This window comes from Pithys albifrons, chromosome 6 (assembly GCF_047495875.1).
Source record: "Pithys albifrons albifrons isolate INPA30051 chromosome 6, PitAlb_v1, whole genome shotgun sequence".
NCBI lineage: Eukaryota > Metazoa > Chordata > Aves > Passeriformes > Thamnophilidae > Pithys > Pithys albifrons.
In genome coordinates, this window is record NC_092463.1 from 29,147,721 (window position 1) to 29,172,097 (window position 24,377).

General features: G+C 45.5%; 2 protein-coding genes and 1 long non-coding RNA gene across 6 annotated transcripts; 1 reads left to right on the top strand and 2 right to left on the bottom strand.

The window, feature by feature from the left end:
• Positions 1-769: 769 nt before the first annotated feature.
• Positions 770-10,490, bottom strand: LOC139673061 (uncharacterized). Of its 4 annotated transcripts, none has more exons than XR_011698040.1 (6): positions 10,244-10,489; positions 9,659-9,736; positions 4,256-4,879; positions 2,033-2,102; positions 1,798-1,920; positions 770-1,516 (listed from the first exon to the last, which is right to left on the bottom strand). It is a non-coding gene; the product is annotated as an uncharacterized lncRNA (long non-coding RNA). The 4 variants fall into 4 exon arrangements; XR_011698042.1 differs by lacking the exon at positions 1,798-1,920 and adding an exon at positions 10,085-10,121; XR_011698041.1 differs by lacking the exon at positions 1,798-1,920 and having other exon boundaries at positions 4,256-4,300; positions 10,244-10,490.
• Positions 10,491-14,266: 3,776 nt separating this feature from the next.
• FOXG1 (forkhead box G1) lies at positions 14,267-17,143 on the bottom strand. Its single transcript, XM_071558011.1, has 2 exons — positions 16,968-17,143; positions 14,267-16,756 (listed from the first exon to the last, which is right to left on the bottom strand). Exon 2 carries the CDS (start codon positions 16,618-16,620, stop codon positions 15,247-15,249), a length of 1,374 nt encoding a protein of 457 aa, XP_071414112.1. The 5' UTR covers positions 16,621-16,756; positions 16,968-17,143; the 3' UTR covers positions 14,267-15,246.
• Positions 16,971-24,166, top strand: LOC139673544 (dapper homolog 3-like). The gene is made up of 4 exons (XM_071559301.1): positions 16,971-17,078; positions 17,162-18,531; positions 18,934-19,014; positions 20,192-24,166. Exons 1-2 carry the CDS (start codon positions 16,971-16,973, stop codon positions 18,011-18,013), a joined length of 960 nt encoding a protein of 319 aa, XP_071415402.1. The 3' UTR covers positions 18,014-18,531; positions 18,934-19,014; positions 20,192-24,166.
• Positions 24,167-24,377: the final 211 nt, after the last annotated feature.

The window sequence follows — 24,377 nt, forward strand, 5'->3', positions numbered from 1 at the left end:
CTTTCTTTCTTTCTTTCTTTCTTTCTTTCTTTCTTTCTTTCTTTCTTTCTTTCTTTCTTTCTTTCTTTCTTTCTTTCTTTCTTTCTTTCTCTTTCTTTTCTTTCTTTCTCTTTCTTTCTTTCTTTTGTCTTTCTTTTTTCTTTCTTTTTCTTTCTTTCTTTTGTTCTGGCTTTTTCTCTCATGAGCCCTTGAGGTCCTGCCGTGCTCCCCTTGTTGCCGTCAGACGGAGAAGTTGGGAGTATCCATTTTTAGTTCCTTCTCCCTGTTACAGCTGTGGGAGGTGAACGTAGGCACGGCATAACTCCCAGCCCTTTTACACCCTGGATCGGTGTCCGGCTATGGAACACTGCCGAGGTTTAATTACATCCATCTGCTGGCATTTACTGAAAGGGTGAGCGATATGGGCTATGCTACACACCAGGGAATTCGTCCCTGGGAGAGCTGGCAGTCCCTGTCCTGGTAGGAAGACCCTAAGTCGGGAAAAAAATCAGGCAGGATTTTCTCCAGCTGCTAAACTCAAAATCCTAAAATCCTGAACCCGCTGACATGAAACAAGACCTTGCTTCTACGATCCCTTGAAAGCTAAGACTGGCTCTTCCGAGGAAAAAAATCCCAGAGGTCAAGGCAAGAGACCCCGGACCATCCAGTTATATTTTCCCAGAGCATCAAGAGCACCCTAAGGTAGAGAGTGACCCAGTAGTCCCGAGCCGGACCAGATCTCGTTTAGGCCGGGCTTGAGGGGATGGAGAATCTGCTAGTGGCTAGTAAGACGCGTTTAAAGCGTTTATTGGCATTATATACAGTGCATGGTCAAAAATATTGCAAGAAGTTACAGGCTCTTCTACTACAGCCTTTTCCGACGAGCCCGAGGAAGAAGTTCCAGAGCCGCACAAAGTGACCAAAGGAGTGAAATAATGTTTGCAATTTTAGTGGGGTTTAGTCTCTGTCGTCCTGTCTCTCCCACTTCACACCCTCCTTCCACATCCTATCCTCTGTCACGGGGCATATTTTGTTCCCTACGATTGTTCAGCCATTATTGAAGATCCTGACAACCTCGGACACCTGCTGGGAGATTTCGGTACCCATTATTTTATGAAGTACTGTCCCTCGAGTCGGCTGGCATGCTGATTTCACAGCGGCATCTCGGAGCGCTCCGATGGCTCCTCTGCCTCTCGTCAGCACTCTAGCTCGTTTTGACAGTGCAGCCTCTCCTGCTCCCGAGGACACGATGGACTCGTGTTAACACTCCAGACAGCCACTAACTTCTCCGATTTCTCCCTCCAAATCCCCACCGCCCCACTCCCCATGGTCCCCCCTCCCTAACCCCACCTTCACCACCCCATTTTTCTTTTTGGTTCCAGCGAACAAAAACGGGTATTAGTGCCAACACACTGTCCTGCGCTGCTTTTGCATCTGGACTTCGCAGACCTCATTCATCAGGGATCCTTCTCCCGGACAGTTCCCACTTTGGTTGTCAGGCTTTTCTCATCACGTCACTTTCTTCCTCCACAGATACCTAATCAGGGAGAGAGCACATCCCAGGCACAGCCACAGGCAGAAAAGTCCGCCCACCCCCACCTACCCGTGCTCCCTGCGACCGCCCTTCAGGCCCCATGGCTTGGGTTTCCCAGGGCTCAAGAAATACAGGAACAGAGAAAAGGGGCCCGCCGCTGCAGGACCTTGGTGCTAACACAGCTTCCCTGGCTCCCAGGTGACTAATTTCCCCAAGCATAACACGACAGAAACAGACATCTTTCTGACGGGGCTGTTCACATCAGTCCCCGCTAAAATACTTGCAGTGCTGGAGAACTATGCTGCTGAGATAGCTAATGGCATCTGAAGGAAGGTTAGGAAATGCTTAACGTCTGGTTAGCGGAGAGGTGGCAAAGGAGGCATCGAGTACTGGTTTCTCAAAAGCTCCTAAAATAAAACCCCACTAGATCACCATTTTTCTCAGAAGAAAGGTAAAGGTATGAGGACATCTGTTTAACTCTTTTATTAGTGTTTCTAAAAGCAGAAAAGAAGGTGCAACCTTTAAGAGATGGTTCATGACTTTCTTGATAACTCGTCACACGGCATAGTAGCTTTTCAACTCTCGGTTACTGCAAGATGTACATGAAAGCATTAAAAAAAAAACCAACAAAAACAAAACACCTCCACAACAAAACACAAAAACCAACCAACCAAAAAAACCTACAAAACCACACCAACAAATAAACAAAAAAGGAACTGCAAACCCAAACTCCAGTGAGTCACAGTGTTTAATAGCTAACTAGGCTCAACTCTGCGTGTCTATGTATGTTTGTATTTTCATTGTCAAAGAATAAGTGTGTATGTTCTTCACATGTTAGATTTTATGTTCATTTCGACATTTCCTAACGATCCATCCCACAGAGGTGTCTAAAAGCACCTACAGATTATCTCCCATCTCGCTACTACTCTAATGTGACACACCTACCTACATTTTAGGGGTAAATAATTTGAGACAGATTTACAGTTCAACCCTCTCAGCAGACAGGAGGAGAGGTCTGTGTGGAATATAAATTCAAGAATGTAATTCTTTCTCAAACAAATAATCTGCTCCCTTTCAAATATAATTAATGTTTTGATAGTGCATTTCTTGTGTGTGAGAGATACAAAAACAGAGGCAACCTCTTGGATCTCTGTTTGTATATTTCAACAGGAATTTACAGTACCTATCTTGTGAATGTGACAGATAGAGTGTTTTAAACATTTAGAATTTTATTTATTAACAGAACTACAGCAGGAAACTCATAGATCTGTACTATCCACCATGCCCATTTAACGCACGTTCTTGTTGCAAAGGAAATTGCAGTTGCAGGAGGAGGGCAATAGTCCTTCACTGGGATGAAAAATGTTTTCTAGCTCCCAGGATGCAGGCTTCTGTCCTGTTGTGCTCGGGAGGCACATGTCTTTGCGCTTTGTCTTTCATTCTCCTCTCTCCTTCCTCCGTGGGGCTGAGCCTACGTCTCTTCTTTTCTCATACAGGGAGTTAAGGAAAACACTTGGAACATTTCGGGTTTGACAGTCTCCAGCGTTCAGAGTGGGACGGGCAACGACATGTTACAAGTCACATAGTTTGAACAAAGCCTTGTTTGAAAATGCCTAGAGCATTCGTCAGATGCCTGTTAAATACTGTTATATGATCGTATGGATCATTAGTTATAGATCTGCTACCAAATCCAGTGGGGCTGAGTTATCTTTTTTTTTCCTTCTTCACCTCTTTCCTTTCTTCTCTCACTCTTTCCTTTCTAGCACTGGTTTCGGAGGAAGGTTTGCAAAGTGATTCTCCCATGCTTGGGGACACAAAATGCGCTGATATCCATTCTCAATGCCTACATCCTTTCTAAAGCACAACAAAAACTTGTCTCGGTGGGAAAAAACAAACAAACAAACCGCTCTGTATCTAATTCAAGTGCTATGAACGCTGGAGATCGGCTTAATATCAAAGCCATATGGACATTCTTATTTGGTTCATCAATGGCCAGATTTGACATCCACACGTACTAAAAGTAAATTTCACACTTGTATCATTGCATTGGGTCCCCATTATAACTATAATCTATGCAATACATCTTGCCATGCCTTTCATTTTCCAGTGTCATATTATTTTTGAAAAATCAAGTATTAATCGGAAGAGTGGAGAAACTTTGAAAAGCATTGATTTTCAATTGAGGTTGCCCTGTCTCGCCTCACTTTGCTCAAACCGCCATTTTCAAAGAAAGGGAGGACACATCTGAAAATGACTCTTAATAGAAAAAGCCAGATCTGTAATCCGTATGAAAGTCTTTAGCAACAATAAACAGTAGGAATATGCATCATTACTAACCTTAAGAAAATAATCAATGGACTTAAAAGAGTGGAGTTTGCTTTTTCAAAATAGTGCAAGGTCCTCTAGTTGTACAGGAAACAGACCTGGCTATTCTGATGTTAGGCTTTAAAAAAAAAACACGAAACAAAACAAAAAAAAAAAAAACAACAAAACCACAACTTTCAAAATTTTAATTTTCTCCTTACTTTATAGTCTCTGGATAGATTATTACAGACCCACAGAGTGTTATATCCCTGCACTGGAGTAATATAACTTGGATTTGGAGCATACAATATTTCAACTCTCTTTTAATTTTATCATATATGTTTTCAGGATTTACCTTTACTAGAAACTCCTAAAATGTCTTGTAAACACCGGGACACTATGACAGAGATAACCTTAGTTCAATACAAAGTTACCAACCTCAGTCATTGAGATCCAATTAATTCGATGTTTGCCTCCAGTGATCTGTGAAAAAAAATACAGAGAGAGGGGCGACGGACACACAAAAAAGGACAATATTTACCACATTGATATGATAATACCTAGAGAAATGTCAGATACATATTTTTTAATTATTGTCGATAAGAAAAGTAAAAATAACTTGGATACCTCTGGGAAATGCAACTGGTCTTTTTTTGCCGAAGGCTAACATTAGGGGACGATCGCGTTTACGTTCAGAAAATATTGTTATTTTTCTTAATGGGGAAAATTGGACTCCCGCGACTTAGATCTGTGGTTTTTAGAACTGGGATGGAAATTGGACTGACACCACTTTGCACTTTAACAATCGGATTTCGTCAGGGTACAAGTTGTTTGTTTAACCCGACAGCTCCGTGCACCCCGTCGCACGCTTTTACACACTCATTAAAACGATTATTCACGACCTGTCGAGTGTTTTCTCGTTCATTCACAGGAAAGACTTAGCGCTCTAAGATTCAAGAGCATACGGTCAACTATACCACTGACCAAGGGGAGAGATTACTTATCTCTGTGATCATCTGATGCGAGGCCGTCTTATCTCTACAGGCTGTAAAGCAGCAGTTCCTGGAGTAAAAGAAGGAGAAGAAAAAGTTCTCCCTTCTCCCCGACAAAATTTGCCGCAAGCAAAAGACGAGGAAGACAACCAAGGAAAAGCTCAACACTTGCTCAGCACCGCGCGCGGGTCCTGTTCCCGCTTCCCACCCTGTGGCGCAGGCTGCCGCGGCGTCACTCCCTGGGCCAGCGGCAGGCAGGGCGGCGGGGGCTGCCTCCCGCAGGGCAGCGCGGCCGGCGTGGGCCAGCGTGGGCCGACGTGGGCCGTGGGGACAGGGCCTTCCCTCTCCGCATCTGGCTCTCACAGCGTCCCCTGTCCGTTTTCCTGGTCTCGAACTCTCTTCCCTCTGCCGACTCGTCTGTCAGCAGAGTCGAAGCGGAGAGAGGAAAATATTGATAAAGCAGAGCCCTCTGCGAAACGGTTGCGAAAGAAAATGCGAGAGTCGAGTGGAATAAAATAGATCAAAATGTCAGCCTTCTGAGGTCCTGGGAGGGGATGGCTGAAAACCGGGCCTTTTAGCAGAGAGACTGTGGCAATTCCTTCTGGTCCGATTAAATCACTAAACAAAAAAGCAACTTAAAATATCGCCTGCTTTGAACATTCTGATATTTGGATGGTGATCCCTCGGTTTTGCTTTGTTTGGTAGGCTTTTTTTCTTTTAATATATTGATTCCTGATTGTGATATTCAGATTACATCCATCTACGGAGATTACATTCCATCTATGAAGAAAGCCCAGAGGCCACTCTGTTACTGGGAAGGTGTTTTACACGTACAAAGAAAGCCAAGGGCCCGGAAGACGAAGCACACAGCAACTCCTGTTCAGCCTCTGCGGATCCAGAAACTCATTTTTTATTTGGAAAATATCTAAACATAATACCCCTTTATTTAAATGAATCGACCCCGAATGCAACAAGAGATTTTAATCTGAAACGGTTTCCTAATTGCTCGAAAGGCAAGCACGTATAAGTAATTTGTTAAACTTACTGGATTGCAATAATCCACTATCAGGTTAGCTAAGAATGGATCTGTCAAGTTTGTTTCCCAGTCTAAGCTCTTTCTTTCAAACCAATCTGGTAAAATAATTAGCAGACAAAGAACCTGAAATATGTAAGAAAATGCCTAAAGATCTGCATAAATAAACATGCTAATCAATAGCAAGCTACTCAACACTTGTCTTATTGATGAAGAGACAATCGATTTTGCTGTTCCAACCTGCAATCAGAGATCTGTATTTAATTATTAGTACTTTAACTTTTATTAATTTAGTAATAAAAGTAGAGCTAATAAGTCTTACCCTTCCACCTAAATGCAAATTACAGTCATGACATAACTAAAGGCAACTTATGCTTCCCAGTAAAACTAACAACTTGGCTCAAACAGAACAAACAAGCAAGACAAAAAAGGAACATGCAGAGCTGCCTCTTCTGATGAATGCTAGAGGACACCTTTACAGTCAGAAAAGATCGGGGAAATGCATACATTTATATACAAAAGTGTATATATACAGGAATAGATACATATATATAGGGGGGAAAGTTCATTGATAAAACAACGCCATTTTTATGTGCCTCATTCTCATCTGTTTTGTCATAGACCCGTATGAGTGTATGTATACTATATGCTAATAAAAGTACCCCTGCCATTTTGTACCACTGTGAGTGTGGTACAAAATCTAGACTGCATCTAAAGTTCTCTGGATGCACTAGCCATCAGAAGTGCCGCTCAGAAACCTAACGAGATTTACTTACCACTAGCATGTTTTAAAGTTACCTATGAACCATAGCACGAAATATATAGATGATTATGTGATGCACTTAACTGTATTTCCCCATAGACACTCTAATAATGTGCCCCAGCTTTGTTTCGTTTGGAGTCTAGTGAAAAGTCTAATTGGTGCCATCATCCCCATTTGGAAATATACTGGTATGGGAATGAGAAAGTGTTTGAATGTGCAAGGAGCAAAATAGGAAGGGAAACGCACCTTCGAGTATAGCATCACAAAGATTTTTGCTTCAAAAGAACAATTTGGTAACCAGTGAATATTACCAGTATTTAATTTGCAAAAGTATTGCATCCTTTGTGGACGTTATGTTTCACAATGAGGTTATGCTTATTTTTCATAAGAAAAAATATAAGCTGTCTTCTAAGACTGAGAAAAAATTCCTCTTTTTTTTTTTAGTCTACAGCCAGGCTTCAGCGAGATTTTTTGGCAGATACGTGTCTCCTCTTGGATATGATTAATTCAGCAGATTACCTAATACTAAATACTTGCCATCAGATAAATTCTGAATAAAATCAGAGGTAAAGTGGGGGTTTGGGGATGGGGGTCAATGTTGAGTGGTTCTCTTCCTTCCACAACGCTGCGGGCTTAACACTTAGCTTGGAGGGCCGCCAAGTTACTTGGGAGCTTGGCGAAGTCTTCCCTGCGGGCCGGCCACTGCAAACCCCGTTCCTCCTCCACTGCTGAGGAAGAGCTGCCGGTAGAACCCCAAAGGGGAAGGGCTCCTTTCACGTGTTCCTACCTCCCTGTGAAATATGCCCCTGTGAAATCATTTGTAAAGCGCTCTGAACTCACCATCGCGGGGGGGGGGGGGGGGAACACAAAAAACCCCAAACAAACAAACAAAAACAAAAAACCAAACACACACACACACACACACAAAACCAAACAACCAAAACCGTCAAAAAACTGCTGCAGAGCCCAAGCTTCGTGTGGCCTTTGTAATTCGAAATTCAGATTCCCTGGCTAGGCTGCTCCGGGCTAGGAGAGGTTTCACCTCCCGGGCTTAGGTTAAGCAGTTCTTGGCAGCTAACTTTACAGGGGTGCTTTACTCACCTTAGGGTAGGATGACAATGGAGGCTTTTCTCAGACTCCCTCTCGTTTAGTCTTTCCTCTCAAATCACGGATAACCGCAAATACACTTGGAGGACTACCTAGAGATAATTCTTTGAAATGGACTTTGCATTTATTTCCCAGATTGAGAGCAGCAAATCCTCTCTCTTTAACTGTAATTCGCTAGCCTGATACTATATTCTGTTACACGGTATTGAAGAGGGGGAGGAGGGGAGGTTACTAGTAGTTGCTTTAGTTAGTTATTTATTTTGGCATTTCGATTTACTTTATTTCTGTTTTTCAAGTTTTCGCTGGTTCGTTTTGCCCCAGTGGAGCGAGAGATATGTTTAGCGATCCCGTTCCTGGATCGGATCCGGCATCCTGGACCAGTTCTTGGGAAGTGGACTTTAAATGCCGTTCCCTAGGGCAATCTCTGTCTCTCAGTGGCTAGGAGAACACAAAGCTAAGTCTGCATGGAGGATACTTCAAAGTTTTCCTCCTTTTTGAAGGGAAGAAAGCGACACGGATTCATGCTCTACGAGTACGAACGCCCGCCGCCTGCAAACGACCGTTTTAACGACGAGGGGGTGTTGCCGGGCGTGCCAGAGGCCCCTGGCGAACACCCCAAAGCGGCCGGGCGCAGTGCGGCCGGTCCCGTGGCCCGGCGGGGCGGCTCTCTCGCGGGGCAAGAGCGCCCCCAGCCCGCGGGACGCGCAGCGCCGCCGCCGCGCCAGGCCCCCGCCTCGCCCCGCGGACACGCGTGTCCAGGCACGGCGGCCTCACGCGGGGCAGGAAGCGGAGAGCGTCTGGCAGCGCCGGACCCTGCCGTCTCGGAGGTACGGGAGTGTGGGTTCTGCTGTCCGCAGCGCAGGGTAGGGGGAGCTCCACTCGTGCCCTGAGGGACCCACGGGCCTTCCCCGGACAGGTTTGCGCCGGGCACACAACACGCCGGCGGATCTGTCAGAAGTCACCGCCGGCGTGTGCTGTGCGCGTGCGAGCGTGCCGTCCCTGTGCAGCGGTGCCGGTTCCTGCCATGTGAAGGAGACAGGCGCTCGGTACCGCTGCCCCCAGCGCGAAGTTGTTCCACGCACAGCGTCACGGAAAACTCAACTTGCTGTATATTAAAAAAGTTAATCATTTTCATGAGGTCAAAAATGGCAGGAGTGGGACACCGAGTGGGACACGTGTGGTAGCTCTTCCCCAGCGCCACGTCGGGACAGCAAAACAAGAACAAGTCGGTCCACGGAAGGCCCCGTCCCGGATCCTGCCCACGCATCCGCGCACCTGCCCCCACCCGCAAGGATGAGTACGCTGAGCACACTAGTTGTATCAGTCGTTTAAACTTCCGCCCCTACTCCGAGATTTCGGCTTGCGGCACGTAAATCTCCACGTATACAGAACGCAGTCAAGGAATTTGGGGAGTGGGAAGACAAAGGGAGAGTGCCTGGAGCTCTTCCATGAATATGAACGTTGCCCGCGATAGGTTGTAAGGGCACATTTTCTCCGCTGGAGCACTAAGAGCAAAACCCAGCTCAGTTTTAGATGTACGGCTCTTGATCGATCTCCTCGATGTCCCAAAATTTTTGGCATTTAGTCACTTTCTTGGAAATTTAGGCACCCTACATAATCCTGAAAGGTAGGGGAAGCCTGTAGCTTTTCCGCAAATTATAGGCTCAATTATTTTAGAAATAATCCTTTAAGGAATCTCCTATACTCGTCATACTAAAATCGTCTTTCATATAGCAGAGATGGATAAAGGACCCAATTTCCTCCCAGAATGACTAGTGGCGGAGAATTTTGCCTAGCCTCGTAATATTTCTGCTCTGTGACAGAAGAAAAAAAAGGCAGAGCACGGTTAGGGATCTGCGGCAACCCGTCCTGGTACCAGTGGACAAAAATTGCGCGTGTAGTTACTTGATTCCTGATGGTAAAAGAGGAGTAAAATCCGCACTCACCCGGTGCCAGAGGAGGACTCCTATCCCCAAGTGCCATCGTGCGCCTTTCTTGCAGGTAGAGGCAGTTTCTCCCGAGATCTTAAAAAGACAAACACAACATTGCACCCGTGTGACTTCCTCTGATATTAATGGCAAAGAAGCAAACAAAGAGCACGTCAATGAAGCAAGCTAAAATATCTGCAGATTAACCATAACAACAGTTAAACCGGCGAAGAAACTAGTAATTTACCGACTAAAACGAAAGAACCCGAGGGGAAAGGAGGAGGCCAGGAGAGGAAACACTTTGAGGAAGAGACCAAAAACAAACAAACAAACAAAAGAAAAAGAAAATAAAGAGAAAAAGAAAGCAAGAAAAAGCCAACACGACCAAAAAAAAAAAAAAAGAGAGAAAATCGTGACATTAGGCACACTCAGTTTTGGTCTTACTGGTGCTTTGAAACAGTGCTTCAGTTGCACGGGAGATCTGCTTATCGGGGGGCACAGAGAAACAGTACGTTTAGAGAGAAGTCTGTCATCTCCATTCATATCACATGGATCTGTCTATGGGGAGAAGAGGTAGGGAAGGTTTTCTTGAAGTGCACCTACCCTTCTGGCGGGAAGGCTTGCTGGGATTGCTGGACAGGTTTCTTCTGGAGGGTCCCATCTCTCTGGAGTAGCTGCAGTGGAGTTGAGGGCAGGTTCTCCGGTGAGGTAGGAATGTGCAGGAACTCCGCCCTCTGGGCACAGTCACACAAACCCAGCAAAACAGACACAGCCAGCCCTAAAGCCTCTATTGATCTTCACCTTCACCTCTTTCTAACCCAGTTCTCCACCACTTTTTGACCCATTTATCCAGGCACCTTCAGCACGGGGCGGGGAGGGAGGGTATTTAAAACAAGAACATTTCATTGCGCAGAACTGCGGAGAAGCTATTACACACTACTGCAATGGATAGACACCTCTGCAGGGTTGTGTGTGTATATATATATATATACATATTTATTGCCAAGCGTTGAATTTTTATTCGTGTAGTATGTATGCGCATATACTTTCTTGGGTGGGTATATTATTCGCAATCACACAAGTGCAATAGCCATGATTATCTACAGGCAGACTTTTTGTTTGTTTGTTTGTTTCCCATCCTAAGGGAAAATATGAACAATTAAAGAACATAGTAACTAATAAAACAACGAGTCTTGATCAACGTTCTTTCTTAAGCAAAACTGATATGGTTCAGTCACAACGTAAACGGAGTTCAGTGGGAGTTTTGCTTGAGTGAATAGTGAATACGTGGTGATTGAGACCTCATATTAATACAAGTGGTGAGGGGGTGTGTACCTGAATCATGATTTCTGACATAAATCTTAATAATCAACAGAAGAAGTTATAAAGAGCAAAATGACGTCCCGGTTAAACTATTTTTTTCAAGTACCGGATTAAAAAAATTATCACTCCCCCAAACATTAGTTTTGTGCCATTTAAGGCAAATTATATTTTTATTCACTTTCTTTGAAGCCTTTTCGTAAGAATACGTTCCACATAACGGATGTTATTTTACTGTAACAAAAGAAAAATGCTAAAATACGGCAAAAATTGTTAGGCCAAATATCGCGCTGAGAATTTGAGTTACTGTTAATTATGCCTCAAACATATTTGCGAAAGCAATCTTATAGCCGTAATTGGATGTTTCTTGATGAGCAAATTTCTTCTCCTACGATCTATGCGAGCAAAGTTAATCACCTCAAACATCAACTAGGAATATAACAATAGCTCCTTAATTCCATAAAGACCGCCCGTCCCCCGTAAACACTCTAAATTAGGAAACGCTAAGGAAGCGACGCTAAGACACCTCATCATTCTAGAAATGTGCATAAGAAAAAAAAAAAGATCCCTAAAGCTTAGCGTGAGAATTTCACATATAAACCAGCGCGGAAACAAGTATCAGATAACAGAAATACTGTATTCTAAAAAAATCCCTAACCAACCAAAAAGCCAAACAAAACAAAAAAAGCAACAAACCTTCCCTCAAACAAAACAAACAAACAAAAAACCCACAAACCCCCCCCACCACCTCACATTCAGTACTGAACGAATCTGTGCAAAGATTAACCTAGGAGACATCCTCAGGGAACAAAAGGGTTTATCTGGCTGGGGACCAAGCAAAGGTAAAGACATATTTGGGGCCTTAGCGGTACTGCTACAATCCATTACAACTTTAACGGTTTATTTGTTTTATTTTGGTTTGGATTTGGCTTCATTTTTTCCTTTAAAAAAAAAAATCTCTTTACTGGCAATATGTTTATGGCAACGTGAATAAATTAACAGCTCAGCAACCACCCCTGTGCCACGTGTAAGAGAAAGAGGGAAAAATCTGTGGTACCTGAACTGCTCAAGGAGTAGTTTGCTACACCGAGCCTAAAGGAGAGCGCTAGAACTGAGTGCTTGCTTAATCTAAGTCTGGAGAGACGAACATCAGGGCTACCCTTTTCAGGAATTATTGTGCATCACTCTTATCTAATTAATGCTTGTTAGCCAACCTCAAACTCCGACATGGCGAGATTGTGCTTTCCTCCGACCTGACTTATCTTTTTCCACCTTTCTGTACAGTGAAAACTGACTTTTTTTTTTCTTCATTGCAAACTAAATAATATTTTACGTATGTGCAATTGGAGGTCTTACAGTATACAACCAGTTGCAAGTGGTAAAGAATAAATAATTTTCTTTGCAATCTGCAGCTGATGCCACTCTTTCAATTTGCACAAGTACACAGAATGGGGTTTCCAGGCTCCAAAAGTTTAAATCACACCTCTTGCATTTTGTTATTTCCGATAGGTTTCTTGCAAAGGAGTTTTGGGGGTTAGGTTTTTTTGTATCGTTTGTTTTAATACAATACGGTGAAGAATATGGGGGAGGGTAGGAGCTTCCAAGTGATGGTATCACCTCTTCATCCCCAAACAAAGCAATCGTTTTCTCACAGTGATGATTAATTTTGAATTGCAGGAGGGAGACTGAAAGCCAAGAATATCAGAGATTTCTCTCCTTCTCCCCCACACAGTGCAGAGCTGGGTGTCCCATCTCTCATCCGCAACCTTTCACTCCTCTCTTTCCTGCAGATCTGCTTGCATCTGTTTATATATTATCGATTTTCAGGAGATTTCCCCTACCTCTCCTTATTCTTTCAAACAGGCAAATATTCTGTTTGCAAGAATTCAGATTTACTATTGCATTTTTATGCCTCCGGTATTTTTTTCTCTTTTTCTTCCTCTTTTCTGTCTTTCCAAGATAAGCTCTTTAAAGTGTTTGCGATAACATCTCCGACCTAGAGATTATTTTTCATTGGGCCTATTGTGAGCCGTCGCCGACTTACTGCACTGCTGCAGAGCCCATTCTAGGCTACAACCGTAACAAATGAACAACTTGTCCTCTGCGGACTCACCGCGGGATCCAATTAATTCCTAAACATTTTGCACAAGTTTTTAAATTATTTTCAAGAGTTATGGCTTTCATAGGCTTCCCTAAACTCATCAAGAAATCAATTCTTTCTAGGATTAAATGCGTCTTAAAATTACTAGCAGCATTGCCCTCTTAAAATTAATGGATTGATTCTCCGGGCAACTGAGCATTCTTACAGACGCTGGTGTGGCTTACTGGGCTTCGGCAAGCACTGAGAGAAAAAAAAGCTGTTTCAAAACTTGACATTTAAGTGCATCCATACAGGTTTAATTTTTTTTTCCTTCCCCCTAAAACGTTTAAACATCGGTATGCAAGGCAGGGTGTCACGTGACCCCCGGCCCCCTGCCTCCCTGCCACGGACTGCGACTTCACCTCACCCTGCTAGGTTCCTGTCCCCTCCGCCTGGCCGAAGGAGAGAGCTGTCTGCTCCCCCCCAAAAACACCGCTACTTTCACAGTACCTAAAGCCAAAGGGTCTGTAGCATCAAAAGTATATAAATATATATAGCCTAGATAATTCCTTTAAGATGCTTCTTTAAGATAAGGGTTATATTTTATACACATACATATCATAACTTGCTAAACTTGAGCAAATGATCATAGGGTAGCTAATACGTGTATATATATACATACACACAGACATGCACATCCTTTATTAATATATCTCGATTCATCATAGAAACAAAATTAATTTCTTTCAGGAAAATAGGTCTCTGAATGCATTTCAGAGATTGCAGGAAGAACTTGTACATATATAATAATGCACCTTGGTTTTTTCCGAATATGTGTTTATATACTTAAATTGTATATGAATGTATATATATATGCCTACGCAATTTTAGGCATCTTCAGCATAAGGCAGTTTTTAAGCAAGACATACTGCCTTGTACTAACAATTTTTAAGCAGACTTGGTAAGAGTTCTGTCCTAAAATGGACATCATAATAGTGGCCATGATGTTTAATAATACCCAGATACTTTACATTTGAAAACACTGCAGTTAAAGACAATGGCAGGGAAGTGGGGGGAGGGGGGGGGGGCGCGGGGGGAGACGGGTAGGAAGAAAGAAACGTGAAAAATGGTGGACTGTCTAATAAGCAGCTCTCTGATCTCTCTGTAACTTCAAAGCCTCTGCCACATTAGGATTAATAAAAAGAGACAAAAAACTATCAAGTATATATGAATTTAGCCTATTTTTTATTTCTGTGTGTTCATAGTAAACATTTTTGTAAGTGACAAACACGGGCATATGACCACAGTATCACAATCAAGAAATTTTAAGACGACATTAACAATCACTCAAATTTATGCGGCTTTTGCGCAACACAGGTTACATATTTGCAAGGTTTACCTATAATTACAATAGGTATTAACATTTCACTACATTTAGAAAAAAAAATAAAGATGACCTGTTAGTGACCACATACATCAAAATATACACAACACAAACTGAAGGCAATCATTAATTTTGTCCCCTTCTGATTCATTTGAACGGGCAGTGCTGCAAACTGAAATAATGTTGCTGTTTTTTAAAATTACTCCATACACTGAGTGCATTTTCTAAAACCCAATCTTTGGTCTAAAAGTAAACAAACAAACAAACAAAAAATAGAACCCCAAAAAAGCAGTATGGTAAAGAAAATAGTAAAATAATAAAAGGCCAAAAGTAGTTCTTGGGCATTTTTCAATATTAATTCTGCTTAAATAGGAATTACGTTTTAAGGTTTTTTATAGTTTTCATAAATTTAGTGGTTTGGCTTTCTTTTGGGTTTTTTTTCACTTTCAAGGTCTGCACCCACCGACATATCCATGAAAACTTATAATACTGCAAACATGGAGAACCGGGCACCATTAGTGATAGACTTATCATATTTGAATTAAAAAATTGCAGAAGCAGTCACTATTTAGATACACATTCTACTATAATTTTGTCTTCCAAACTTTGTAGACTACAATGCAATCTCCCCACATTGCACCTTGCTGACGCTCCTCACCTTGGTGGAATAATAAACAACCCTAAAGACTGAACAAACGTACAGAAAATGGGGGACTTAATAAAAAATACCTGGACTTTTTTGTTTTGCTTTTTTTTCTTTTAATTATCATTTACAATGCAAATGTGTGTAAAATGTTCACTTACAGTCTGATCCCATGGATGTTAATGTATTAAAGGGTTTGAAGAAGACCCCTGATTTTGATGTGTGAAATAATCAGAAAGTCCTCCGGAAAGTCCCGTTGTAAAACTTGGCAAAGAAGGTCTTAAGGACTCACAGGGGAGAGTGGAGGGCGCCTGTGGCGACGTGGAGGAGGAGGCTGCCCTGGCCGTCATTGAAGTGCTGCTTTGAGAAGTCATTGAAGGGTGAGGAACATGGGGGAAAAAGTAACTCGTCTGTCCTGCTAGGAGATTTACAGAGCAGGGATTTAGGGAATAGGTGCCGGAGCAGGGAACTGACAAGCCACACGGCACTGAGGCGGCCAGAGCTGCTGCTGTGAGGTGATGAGTGGCATAAGGTATCTCTCCATTGACTAGTCTATCAACACTTAACCCATTAGACGTGGAAAAGGAGTGGTTGTTTCCCAAGGAGTTTTGAGTCAACACTGAGCTGTATGGCATGGGGTGGCTGGGGTAGGCGGACGTGGTCCCATTGTAACTCAAAGTGCTGCTGGCCCGGGGGTGGTGCAGGGAGAGAAAGGGGGACATAGGCCAGTACAAGGATCCTGCCCTATCCATGAATGTCAGTCCGGTGGAGGTGAGCCGGGCGCCCCGCTTGAAGGCCAGCTTGGCCCGAGAGGTGGTGGAGCGCCGGCGAAGCTTGCCGGTGGTACCTCCAATGAAGACGTCATCGCTGGAGGGGTCCAGCATCCAGTAGTTCCCTTTGCCTGGGTCGTCGTAGTGGCGGGGCACCTTAACGAAGCACTTATTAAGGGAGAGGTTGTGGCGGATGGAGTTCTGCCAGCCCTGCTTGTTCTCCCGGTAGTAGGGGAAGTTCTTCATGATGAACTCGTAGATGCCGTTGAGCGTGAGGCGCTTCTCGGGACTCTGCCGGATAGCCATCATGATGAGCGCGTTGTAGCTGAACGGTGGCTTCTCATACTTGCCGTTCTTCTTCTCCCCGTCCTTCCCGCTCTCCCCGTCCTTTGCCCCTTCCGCCGCCCCCTTCTTCTCCTCCGCCGCCTTCTCCTTCTCCTCCAGCTCCGCCGCCGCCGCCGCGCCCGCCTCGCCTTTGCCCGCCAGCATGTCCGCCTTGGCCACGTCCAGGGCGCCGGCGGCGGTGGCGGCGGGGGGCGGCAGGAGGTGCTGCCCCTTCTCCTCGTCCTCCTCCTCTGCTGCGGCCGCTCTCTGGGGCTGCTGCGGCGGCGGATGGTGGTGGTGGTGGTGGTGGTGGTGATGGTGATGGGGGTGATGGCTGTTGTGGTGGCTGTGGCTGCTGTGGTTGTTGTCGCTCTGGACGGCTTCGGGCACCAGGCTGTTTATGCTAAAGGAGGATTTCGGCAGCATTTTCACTTCCTTCCTATCTCCCATGTCCAACATCACACACTAGTCTGAGGGGGAAAGTTGCGGCGGCTGAGGGAGCTGCGCGCGGGGCGGCGGCGGAGGCGGTGGCCGAGGCGGCGGCGGCGGCGGCACCACCGGCGGCGGCAGCGCAGTTGGACCGCAGTCTCAAGCGCTGGCAAGTCATGTAGCACAGACAGGAACCGCCGGGAAGGGAAAAAAATAATAGTAATAATAATCACCGATCAGAGAAAAATCAAGCCGAGTCGGAGCGGAGGGAAAAAAAAGATAAAAAACGGGAAAAAACCCTCTGAAACACAAAAAAAAAAAAACCAAACAAACACGACAACACACAAACACACACACAAACACACAAAAATATCTACTTCATGGTGCCCGGTTCCCCCGGCACGGCAGCGCAGGGGGAGGCAGGAAGGAGCGGCGGCGGCGGCGGGCCGGCGGAGCGAGGCAGACGGGCGCTCCAGCCCGCCCCGGCCGCAATTAATTTCAGAGCTGCCGGCACGCACCGCGGCTGTAAAACATTTTTTGGTTTAACCTTTCCCACCGGCCGCCCAATCAGGGCCGGCGGCGTGCCCGCGCGTCTGCCCGCCCGCCGGCCAATGGCGGCGCACCGCCCCGCCCCGCCCCGCCCCGCGCGCCCCACCCCCGCCGCCGCCGCGGCTCCTGCGGCGCAGGGATACCGGCGCAGGGGCGCATCACCGCGGCCGTGAGAGCGCCCCCCGCCGCCGCGCCCCACCTCCCCCCCCCGCCGCCGCAGGCACAAATCCCCGCGCGCCGGACATCCCGTGCCACGGGTCCGGCCCTCCCACCCGCGTCCCTAGTTCCTCCGACCGACCAAAGTTGTACTGTCCGCTGTGCCCCTTCCTCTAGCGGCGAAGGAGGCGGGGTGGGAGTCCGGTGGGTGAGGCGCAACGGCACATCGGTGGCGGCGGAGGTACTACTTTGCGGATCTAGCCGAAGTCGCTCGGCGAGTTTATTTTCCCAGACCCGGTTATTTCTGTTTGTTATTTTACCGAGGCAGAAAACAAAGCAATCATTCGGAGGGGACGCAGGCGGCGGGGTGGGCCCGGGGTCCGGCCGCGGCCGGGGGCTGGACGCCACTGTCCGCGGCCTGCCAGGGAAGACGGGTCTGCTCCGGCCCGCCCGGTCCGTGCCCGCCGCTCTCCGCACTGTGAGTTGGGGGGCTCGGGAACGAGCGGCCCCTCTCCCGCCCTGCGCTCTCCACCGTGTCACCGGCGGCCGGCGCCGGGCTTCGCGCTTCCCTGCCCTCCGCTCCCCACTCAGCCCCGCGCCGCTCCCGATCGGGCGCTGCTTCCCCTGCGCGGCCTCCGGAGCCACGCGGGGTCGACGGGCTCGACCTAGGAAGCTTCAGCCAGGGCCGCTCAGGCCGCGCACCCGGCGTTCCAAATAAATACTGACGTTGGTAACCCATGAAATACAGTACAGTTCCCTGCCGGCCCGGCCGGTGGGTCAGGCCACGGGGGCTGAGTTCTGCGGGTTCAGTCTTGCCTATGGAAGGGAGACGGCGGGCGGCAGCGGGCCGGGTGCTCGAGCGGCACAGAAGGGGTCTGGCACGGCCGCTTGCCACAATACACGCGGTGGTAGAGGCGCGGGCTTACCGCCACAGTTTGCCGCGACGAAGCGGTTGGGGATTAATCGTCCGCAGCACATAATTTCTGGCTGTCAACACGGGAAAACAAAATCAACCGGGAAACAAAGCGAAATACATCGCGCAGCTTTCTCACTCGGGAAGTAGAATGGGAAATGTAATGGACAGAGAGCGTGCTGATCGCATTCACACCGAAGCTGTAGGCAAACGTAGCGCTGCATTAAAGCTACTTAGCGTTTGTGTTGTAGGAAAAGATGCTCCGTTAAAACAATACATGCAGTTCAACTCCAGTTAAAACAATTCAACCCGCGGAAATTCAGGTTAGAGCTCAGTGCAGCGAACGTGGTTATATGTAGATGTACGTTTTATATACGTGTTTGTATGTCTGTGTGTGTGAGGAAGCGAGAGCGAGTGTGAGAAAGAGAGAGTAAATAAAGAGAACAAGTACAATGGTCCGGTAATAAACAATTGCAATTGGGAATGGCATGAACTTTGTGCACTGGATTAACCTCGAATGACCTTACCACAATTGTATTTATTTAACCAATTTCATAACAGGTTGCTACTGACACACACACACAGAAGTTAATGAAAAACAACCACTCTTTTCCTGTTGGTTTGTGTGTGTGTGTGTGTGTGTGTGTGTTTGTTTAGAAGTATAGGTTAGTTTGGTTTTTTTTAATCATATCATTTTGTAATTATTTCGTTTCTCAACACTGAAGTCAATGTATGGGATTTCTTGAAGAAGAGTGGGATGTGGAGAATATTAAATGACTCTACCATGGCAAAGGGTAAGAGGAAAGGTAAGCTTCCTGCGTATTATTATGGTTATGATGATCATTAACTAATATGTGTCATTATGGTGCACTAGGATCCCATTATGGCTGGGCCCAGTGCGTTTTCCTACTCGGTCTAGCATGTAATGATTCCGTGTAACCAGATTCTTGAGAAAGGACAGGTTACGTAAACATTTACTGATGTGGAGTAACTATACTATTTGTACTCTGATATGCAGGAAGGAAAGTGTTGATTAACACAGAAGAAAAAAAAAGCGAAATTAGCTGATTGCATGCTCATAAGTGCAAGCTGTCATTGAACTGCTTTTAAAATAGACACAGCTGGGTGTTTGTGTTGAAAAATTTCTTGTGTTTTTGCTAATACTGAAATAAGCATGATTTTGTATACCAAACATTTTCAGATCATTAAAATTTGTAATCTGTGCTGGTTTTAAACACAAAGAAAAGAAACAGATTCATTTCGCTGTAAAATTTGCTGATATTATATTAACTCAATCAGGTCTGTACAAATGGTGTAGTGTGCCTTATCAAATCGCTTTGATCCGTTTAATACACAAAGTGCCAAACGTGTGTATTGTTTGTTAACATTGAACGTTTTATTCAAATCCCAGCTCTGTAGCGAACTGGAGGAGTTCTTGTTTAATGTAACACTGACATTGCCTGTTGAAAATTTAATGCCTGGAGGTGTTTCTTAGGTCAAAGCTGAGTTTACTTTGTGTTGTGATCAGGGATGAAAATATAGGAGGGAAGAAAATAGAAATTTTATCTTTTTTTTTTTTTTTTGCATTTCTGAGCAAAAGGATAACAGAGAAAGAAGCACACTTTAAAAACATTTGATGTTCTAGATTCAAAATTCAGTCATTTGTCATGGATGTAGAATAAAGGTCTGCGCACAAACTTAACATTTATATATTTTTTTAATGCCATGGATATACAGTTCTACCAAAAAAGGAAATGTTTTGTCCAATCTGTAGTACATATCTTTCTAAGTCCATGAAGATTAATCCACTGTTTACAGGACAGAAAAGGATATGTAAGAGAAACCACATCAATTATTATTTCTGCTGGAATTTAAATTTCAAGTTTCCCTTTTTTGTTTGTTTGTTTTTGTTTGCTTTTTTAAAATTTGTTTTGGTAGGGTTTTTTTGATTGTTTTATTTTGCTTTGTTTTTCGCTTCGGCAGAAAATTCACCGTTTGTAAAATTGGAGATGAATACTTCGGAAGTACGTGAGTCTTGCTCTAACGCCAGTTCCTCCTGGAGCTCTGACTCGACCACAATTCTGCTTCACTTCAGTGGTATCTTTATACGTCGAGACACTGCAATGAGCCGCAGGTTTGACCCCTCAGCTCTGGCTAAACTCGAATTCTCTTAAGATCTTAAGTCCGTCATAACAGCATTTTTTAGCAAGGAGGGTTTTGTGGGATGTCTGGAGAAGAAGCTTATACTTGGAACGGAGGCACATGGCCGCAGACCTGCAAAACACAGATGGGTGTGCAAAAGGGAGCCGGCTTGCTGCAGGGTGTGGATGCTCCCTCACCTACGCACTTGTTGGGCTGCGGATCCGCCGAACCGAGTGGCGGAGATGGGCTGAGAGTATCCAGCTCCGGGGTCAGGATGGGGGTGAATAGCTGAGCTAAAACGTCCTGGCTGAAGGGCCATTCAACAGCGATCTCCGTGCAACACTTGGGTATAACTTGTAGGGATAGTGTTTCAACCGCACACTTCTATCCTTTTTTTTTTTTTTTTTAATTTTATTTTACTTTTAAATTAAAAGTCAAAGGAAAAACATACCCTCTCCATTGTACACTCAATGGATATAGCCCACTGTGCCTGCATGTCTCCCCTCCCGGACACCAGCTCCAGCCTTCAATCCCCCTTCACATGGATATGGTGGCTCTGTACTCTCAGGCTCTTTCAAGGGGTTAAGCTGCTAAAATGTACTGACAGCTTAAGAAATGAATGAGGTTTTTTTCAGCCATGAAGAAAGGGTATTTAATAACCATGCTTCGATGGCATCATGCTTCTATGAAACGAGTTGGGACACTTTGATTTAAGAATCAGTAATATCACATTCCTTACAGTAAATGCCTCGATGTACGCATATATAATTCTATTCCCACTTGACTATAAACTTGCCTTATTTAGTCTAGGTTACCTGGGCAATTAAGGTAAGGGCTGCTCAGCAGACACTGATACCCTGCTGCTAAAGCATGGCGAATGGGGACGGAGAAGCATGCTAACAAAGAGAAAGAGGTAGTCAAACATTTTGAAGAGAGGTGAATGGGACTGAAGGTGGATGGATGGATGAATGGAGGCAGAGAGGGAGAGGAAGAAGCTTTCAATGGTCCACACTTCTATCTGCATTTGTAGATTTAAGTTTAGGTGTCCGCCTCTAGTCAACTTCCAGTTAATCCTCAACAGCTTCTAGTGATTAGAAGTTAGTCTATTTAGCATGCTGTATCCTTCCATGGGTTTTAGTTACAAGTTATACGATTAGGATTGCGAGAACAGTAGTGAACTAAACTTCCCAGTAAGAGGTCTTCACACCAGGGAAGTGTTACTTTGCTGCAGCAGCCCTGCCTCGTCAGTCATTAGGAAGCTGCAGGTTGTCAGAGGCTTCTCTTGCGCACACACAAGCGCAGAGACACACACACACACACACACACACACACACACACACACACACACACACACACACACAAAACCACAGCACTAAAACTAAATTAAGAAGCCGATGATTAAGACAAGAGTCTACGAGGCCTGTCATTTCAGCATCCTTCCATCATAACATTGTGGCACCGAGAAATTTGCTTGAAAACCCTGGAAAAAATGTCTTTGGGAGGCTGTTAATATCAAATATAGACTGGGAACTGCCTCGGATGCAAGATAATACTCCGCAGAGGAAAGGAGCACTGCAGAGACCTTGGGGCTTTCGGCACACTCACGGAACTCTGGTAAGTATCTCTACCTTTTATTGCAGCAGGTACACACTGTGACTGGAACTGGACCGGGTTTGAAATCCGCAGCCATGTATCCTTCAGGGACCCCGAGGAACTCCCCCTAAAGATAGATCTGTAATGAAAGGTCTCTACTGGATGACTAATGGTTATTGGCACTCGGTGCCCCTTTAGGGAGAGCAGCACATATTCTACTAAAGACCTTGCAAGCACACTTTAAATACAAATATTTTAAATTCTCCTCCCATGCATCCTCATCCCTGTTGGTTTCAGGCTGGTTGGTGTGGTGTCTCTCCCCCTTCCCCTCCCCCGCTTTTAGTTCTCTGGTCTTCCCTCCCCCAACCCCTTTCAGAACTAATTGCTTGGTTACTTAAATGTTTCAAGAAGAGCTAAATTTCTCCATCCGATGATCTTTTGAGAAGCTGCACTGTACCATAAAGAACAGCCAGCGGGGTACTGTATACCTTAGAGAAGCCTGCGCAACTAGGGAAGATGTAGCGTTAAAACAATGACATTAACAAACTAAGTGCACAGAGTTCCCCTCCTGTTGAACTTTAGGGAGTTTCTTGGGCGGGCAGAGATTGAACGGAGAACGTGGAAATGGGAAACAATGGCTGTAGGGTCCAGAAAGCTTTGCTGATGTCGTAAGCGTAAAACAAGACAGAATAGTGACAGAAAGAGATCCGAGTAAACATTGGAGTATACATTTCGCACGGCGGCTACGCTGGGTGGAGAGGTCTGAATTAAATCGGCTCAATTAAAAGCTGAATATTTTATTTTCATTCCTCTAGCTGTAGAATGCCATCCACATAAACCTTATCTAGGTAATGTAGAGCATCCGCTAGATTTTTTGCGTTCAGCTGCTACCGCTGGAATTTTTCAGAACAGAATATTTTTATAATCGCTGCCAACTCTAAGACGTGCGGGTTTTTAGATTCTAAATGTCGCTTTTATTTTATATACCAGTGTGCGGACAGAGCCGTCACATCTTCCTAGGCAATAGATGTCCCCGTATAACGACAGTTCCCCCTAATTTAGGAATCAAACAAAAATTAAAATATCTTGTAAGAATTATCCCCACAGTTATGCAGAAGGCGATAATAAAATGCAAGGGAGAAATGGACAAGTCAAAAACCTTATTCTGTTCTCGAGATTGAAATCCATAATTTTATTCTGCTGTGTTTACTGTTAAAGTATTCTAGGCCCCTGCTTTTGTCTGCGTTATGATATTGAATTAAAGGATGGCGAAATAAAATACGGGAGGAAAGTAAGACATGGAGTAATAAACAAAAGAAAACACAAGTAGTACTGGAAGAAGACTTCTAGCTACTCTTTGCTGCAATGTTTTCATGGTGTTGTTCTAAAGCTCTTTAGGCTGTTCTAGATGCAATCCTTGGCAAATGACACATGTATCTGGTTTTTCAGTTTTACAGTGACTCGAGAGAAAAGATACCCTTCCCCCCCGCAATCCCAGCTTCCACCCCTTTCCCAGAAGGACAGAATACAGTCTCTATCCCAGCACTCTTTCCACCCCGGCGCTTCATAAAAGGCATACTGGCGCGGGGGGGCGCCGGTGCCCGAGGATGTCCATCCATCCGTCCGTCCATCTCTTCGTCCTACCTGGCCGCGCCGCGCCCATCTCTGCCCGCTCGGTGCCACTCAGTCCCGCCGTGGCCCTCTCCCCGCACCACGCTTCCACCGCAACCCTGGGGTCGGCGGGGTCTCGGACTCGGCCAGATCGACTGCAGATCCGATTTTTAGGGCCTACAAAAGCGTCCCATCCTCCCCTATCCTCCTATTCCCCCTCCTTCCCGACCCGGGGTCCCCTTGTAACCACAGCAAAGTGCCCGATGTAGCAGGAAAGCCATAAACAGCTATACACCTTTCTAGGAGAAAACATTCGGCAGTCTCGGCCTAAAGACGATGTTAGCTTTCCCCGCGACGGAGCTCAGGCGTGAGGACGTGCCGGAGCGAGGTGACGGTTCTCACTCGCGGCGGGACCCGCGCTTAGTGGGTGTCGGGTTGACGGGGCTGGCTCTAGCGCCAAGGAGGCTGCCCGGGAAGCAGACTCTGCTCGCTCCTTGGTCTCCTGGCACAAGTAGAGCTCGCAGAAGCTGCCTTTTTATGTAGGTTGTTCTCAACAATTTTTATATTGGACAGCGTGGTCTCCATGTTTTCTTTCTTTCATTCTTTCTTTCTCTAGGGAAGCCGGGGGGGGGGGGGGGGGGGGGAGGGGGGGGAGGGGATGTGTGGTGTGATGGCAAGGGGCTTGTTGGATGATTATAACAGCTACCACTTATAAATAAGTTTCTTGGGGAAGGGCTGATACCGTACCCTTGATATCAGTGGGTGTGTCCATGTATTATTTTAATATGATATGCCTTTTATAAGAGCTTGTTTTCCTTCTCCC